The sequence below is a fragment of the Puntigrus tetrazona genome, unplaced genomic scaffold (assembly GCF_018831695.1).
Source record: "Puntigrus tetrazona isolate hp1 unplaced genomic scaffold, ASM1883169v1 S000000006, whole genome shotgun sequence".
Classification (NCBI taxonomy): domain Eukaryota; kingdom Metazoa; phylum Chordata; class Actinopteri; order Cypriniformes; family Cyprinidae; genus Puntigrus; species Puntigrus tetrazona.
This window is the reverse complement of record NW_025047686.1, coordinates 433523-438792: the sequence shown is the minus strand read 5'-3', so window position 1 is coordinate 438792 and position 5270 is coordinate 433523. Positions and strand designations below refer to the sequence as shown.

Here is a 5270-nt window from a genome sequence, read left to right as displayed (position 1 = left end):
TTTTTTTTAATCGTAATCATTACAGCTTTAAACTTTTCTACAAGTTGGTGCCCAAACACAATCCAGGTCTATCAACATTGCATTCATTCAGAAGTACTGTTTCTTCTTTGTGACTTTTGTACAGAAAAAAGTACATTAACATTAAAAAAGTAACAATATCAAGCAACAAAACAATTAAGAATCGGTACAAGAAAAAGAAAAAGTTAGATGTAAAAAAAAAAAAGACTGTCTTCAAAGCAGCAATGGACGAGAGGGAAGAGCAGACAAATAAAGAGAACATGGAGGCTAACCATGCGTGGAGTGTTTGTGGTGTGTGTGTTCTTGGGCGTGAGAGGGGTCCAGGGATTCTCGTCATCGTAGCAATCAGGGGGGAAGACCATAGAGCCAAGCACCACTGGGTGAACACCATCATCATCCTCACTGAAGCGTAGACTATTCTTCAGCTGAGACAGACACACAAAATCACACTCCATACGTCGCACAAACATGACTATAGTAATATTAAAAAATAAACAGCTGTCACTTCTGTTTGACTTTTAAACTACAATGGCAATACCGTCTTTGTATCTGTATAAATGTAGCATGAGCTGACCACTGTGCATTCAGAAATGTGTGGAAACTGAACTCACTTGTATGTTCTGTAATGGAGAGTACATGGGGTCAATCATGGGGCGTTCAGCTCTCAGACGCACGGGGCGGCCTTGACGCTTCTTAGCCAACAGTAACAGGTAGGTGGCGGTCATTTGATCGTACTTCCACTGAAAAAAAACAAAACCACAGAGTAAAGACTTATCTACTGTGCAGCTGATGTATAATACTCGTGGTTACAACAGAGTGAATTATGAAGAAGTCACATCTCAATAGTTAAAGGAAGCAGCTTTGGCCAATGCACTGGCATCTACTGCCATCTAGTGGTCGAGGTAAAATCATTTCACGCTTTTGTTGTTATCTTTCACAGGTAATTAAAAAGCTATTCCATAAAACTGTTTCTTAAACACCCAATCAGTAAACTAGAATGATTTCTCTTGACACTGAAGCCTGGAGCTATGGCTGCTGAAAATTGAACTTTGCCATCACAGGAATAAATGTTATCATATATCACAATATTGCATTTATTGTACTAAAATCAAACAAATAGAGCTTTTGTGAGGCTCCATTAAAAATATTTTTAAAACATGATCTTACTGACCTCTAACATTTAAACAGTCGTATCTTCGCTAGATCTATACACTTAAACAAAAATGAATTTTGATGTTGATAATTATAACACTCATTTTAAAAATCACAGGAATCACTCAGTACCTCTGACACAAGTTGGATTGACCTTTGTCTGGACTGTTTAAAAGACACCGCCATTTCAGTGATACAGTCTTCATCTATATGACCCAACTAAAAAGAACAAGCATACAAAAAGGAAATTATACATCCACTCAATGACTTGTATACAATATTCTCTACATTTACTTGCTGCGTTTAATAGTTGAGCGTCCATTAATGAAGAATCAATGAACGTTGATCAATAAACATATTGACCCATGCAGGTTTCATTTGACATAAACACATTAAGGTCATGTGAATCTGTTAAATCTTTAAAGCAACTAAAGCACTTTAATGCCTATAGAGTTCATCTTACAGGATGTTTACTGTGCCACTCCACTGGTGTACTGTATCCCTTCATGACCCAAGGGTGATCAAGCAATTGTTTCACAGTCAAACGCCTCTTTGGGTCCACCTGCAGGAGAGGAAAAGAGGATGCATTAAATTGCACCGCCTTACTAAAACAAATAGAACAGACACACAAACCTCGCACAGTACCTGCATCATCTGGTTCAGAAGCAGAATGCTGGCAGGTGAAAGCCAGTGGGGGTTGCTATATTTGCCTCTCTGTCAAAACACAAGCCAACACTGCATAATGAGATCACATATACTGTAAAAAAAATATATTATTATTCCAGTAACCTAGTAAATGCATGGATGAATAAATAGTTGCAGAGGGATTTAACGCTCACGCAAACTTACAGTGATTTTTCTGTAGAGTACCATACAATTGTCATCATCAAACGGAAGAAAACCACACAGTAAAGCGTAAAGCAATACTCCCATACTCCACACATCAGCCTGAAACACATGTGCCACGAGATCACAAGAAATGTGCATGCTTCACTTATCGTTGCTTTCAAATGCGCTGGACACCAAACACCGTATGCCACACTGACCTCAGAACCAATGTAAGCCTTGCCTTGAATGAGCTCTGGAGCTGCATATGCTGGACTGCCACAACAGGTCAGCAATTCAAAACCCAAACCGCCCTAGTCAAAGTCAAATTTAAAACTTTGCCATTAATACATTCACCTTGAATCCAAACCAAGTCAAAAATGTATTGAAGTGCTGATACCAAAGGACATATTTAAATCAATAAGTATAGATAAAATATCAATATTGTTTTCAGTAGAACTGCTTTTTAGCTTCATTAAATTGGTTTCACAACTTGATAAACGTTGCTGCAGTGTCACTGAACAACATGAATCAACATGAGCTGAATAATGATAACACTGTCTGAAATCTTGCGATTGCAGTTTACTGTGCAGCTGCTTTAAAACAATCAGAATTTTATAAAGCGCTATATAAATAAATGTGACTTGACTTTACTTAAGCAAGAAAATGGACATAATAGATGGGATACGCACCTTTGGTTTGGCACAAAGGCCGAAGTCAATGAGTTTTAGGTTATGATCTTCATCGATCAACAGGTTTTCCTAAGGTCAGTAAGAAACAAGTTTAGTCAAGCGAACATTGAAAATGTAATAAGTACCTGGTAATTGAAAATATTATCATTTAGGCACCCTCGTGTTTTTCCTGAGCTATCACATGGGTATATGGATTGGAATATAGGACACAGATTGGATCATATTTATGATGCTTTTTGTGTTTTTCAATGCTTAAAAGCATTGGTCCCTGTTGATTTTAAATACAAGGAACAGAAAAATGAGCACAGCATTTTAAATTTCTCTTTTGTGTTCCACAGAATAAAGTCTTGTGAATTTGGAACGACTTGTTCAAAGGGCTGATAAAAGCATCATAAAAATCAGCGAGTAATCAACACAAAACCATTCCTCAATTAACATCGAGTGAGTGAAAAGCGGCATATTTGCAAAAAACTAATACATCATTGAGGCATTTAAAATTTAAATTGCTGCTTTTCAATAAAATACAGTAAAATCCATGTCTTCCTCAGTTCAACATGTTTTCCTTGCCATCAAAATCTAACATATTTGTTTAACCCTCTCGACTGATCTCACTTGTAAACAGTGCTCGATCTATGAATATTTATTGAGAAAAGATGTTTAGATGAAGAAACAAACTCATCTATATCTTGGAGCGAGTACATTTTCTGACAATTTTTAAACTATTCATTTAAGACATTTTTCATTTCTGGTCGAACTGTTCCTTTAATGGGAGATCTGAGTATATGGTTAAGCTATTTAAAAGTCAAATGTTCTGTTCGACCAACTCACCGGTTTGAGGTCTCTGTGGGCATAGCCTTGGCTATGAACATAAGCCAACGCTGAGATGATCTGACGGAAAAACACCCGGGTCTCTTCCTCTGACAACCGGTCTTTAGCGATGATATAATCGAACAGCTCTCCTCCAGGACAGTACTACGTGTAACAAGAATGTTAAGCTTAATCCACGCTCGTTAAACAACAGATCAGCATCACTTTCATGAAAGCATACCTCAAGCACCATGTAGATCTTGCTTGATGTCTCAATAACATGGTAGAGACGACACACGTGTTGATGACTGAGGTTCTTCATGGCCTCGATCTCTATCTTAACTCTGGGGAGATCATCCTAAAAGCAAGTAACGCACGCTTAAAAGAGCATTTATTTTCCAAAATACACACTCATCTCATTTCCAGCATGCTAACGCTTTATTTAATCAATTCAATTAAGAAACATATCCATATTTATTCATTAATCGTCAAATGAATTTGTGGAAATGTAAAATGTGTTTAAAGGCAAGGCCAACCTAAAAAACGAAGATCTTACCCCTAAGTCTTTCTTCTCCATTATTTTGATGGCCACTTTCTCTCCTGTCAGTATGTGTCTACCAAGTTTGACTTTGGCAAACCCGCCTATGGGGTAGAACAGAATAAATCAAATGTGTTCTTGATGAAAGTCTGTCATATGCGCAATCACTTAAGTATAAATCAACGCACATTACCTGAGCCGATGGTTTCATAAACCTCATAGTGCCTGAGGAGTTCTGAAGTGCTTTCTACAGGCATGCTGAGGACACTTACACCTGCATCAAAACATTTGTGCACAATTTTTTTTATTTCACAATTAGTGACACACATTTGCAATATGACGTACCTGGTGAGAAACTTGTAAACAAACACGATCAAAACACAAAACTAAAGATTCAGCCACACAGAGGAGCTATTATATTTATTTTCGCATTATCAATGCTGAGTGAGTATCTTTGAGAAGAATCCTCTTTTTATCTCTATCGTTGAAAGAAAGCTGAACATTCCTAAAGCGCTAACTCTGAATCGGACACTCGCGGAGCAAAGTAACGTTACTGGATACATTATGCATATTATTCCACAAAGGTAAAAACTTGATCTGACTACGTCAAACTAACGCAATTAATGAACCGGAAAAGCAGTCATAATAAAGGATTGCTTTGACGGACATGTTGCACAACAAACTCACCAGCTGTGCTCCGATGGTTCACTTTAAAACGCCGTTATGAGCGAGTTCAAAACAATAAAACAATAAAATGTATATGCTTTTAAAGCGAGGAGATAATTTACTCAGTTACCACAGATTAGTTGTGTTTTCAATGCCATATAAAATTAAAACTGCCGAAGCATCTTTCGTTCGAACATGTTTTAAAAATTTGAATTTCCCACTTGCTACGTCAGAAGAGTTCCTGTTTCCTGTTACGGTAAAAGTCCTTTGCGCTAGGTGGAAGGAGTTCCCCCCCGTAACAGAATAACATTATTTAATATCGGTTTGAATAAAACAGAAATGTAAATGAGTTAGCTGTTAGCTTCTGCTGTTTTGCGTTTGTTTGAAAGATCGGGGCTAGTTGTCACTCTTTTGTTTTTGTAACTCCAATGACTATTTTTCAGGGTGAGTTTGTAATTGAAAATAACCACACGAATAGAAAGAAAGAAAGAAAGTTACACATCAGGTAAGATGTCACAGTTGAGTATTTTTGGATGTCATTATAAAAATTTTTACAATAATAATAATAATAA

At 37.1% G+C, this 5270-nt stretch overlaps 1 protein-coding gene across 1 annotated transcript in view; it reads right to left on the bottom strand.

Moving 5' to 3' along the window:
• The window catches only part of LOC122332182, a 31269-nt gene extending 26271 nt beyond the window's left edge, over nucleotides 1-4998 (bottom strand). Inside the window, exons 1-13 of the mRNA XM_043229483.1 lie at nucleotides 4720-4998; nucleotides 4226-4306; nucleotides 4051-4136; nucleotides 3736-3852; nucleotides 3516-3659; nucleotides 2688-2756; nucleotides 2217-2309; nucleotides 2020-2118; nucleotides 1816-1884; nucleotides 1634-1732; nucleotides 1303-1389; nucleotides 630-758; nucleotides 249-443 (exon numbers count right to left, since the gene is read on the bottom strand). Coding sequence (XP_043085418.1) covers nucleotides 249-443; nucleotides 630-758; nucleotides 1303-1389; nucleotides 1634-1732; nucleotides 1816-1884; nucleotides 2020-2118; nucleotides 2217-2309; nucleotides 2688-2756; nucleotides 3516-3659; nucleotides 3736-3852; nucleotides 4051-4136; nucleotides 4226-4289 — 1251 coding nt within the window. The 5' untranslated portion in view covers nucleotides 4290-4306; nucleotides 4720-4998. The remainder of the gene's footprint in view (nucleotides 1-248; nucleotides 444-629; nucleotides 759-1302; nucleotides 1390-1633; nucleotides 1733-1815; nucleotides 1885-2019; nucleotides 2119-2216; nucleotides 2310-2687; nucleotides 2757-3515; nucleotides 3660-3735; nucleotides 3853-4050; nucleotides 4137-4225; nucleotides 4307-4719) is intronic.
• Between the last annotated feature and the right edge of the window lie 272 nt (nucleotides 4999-5270).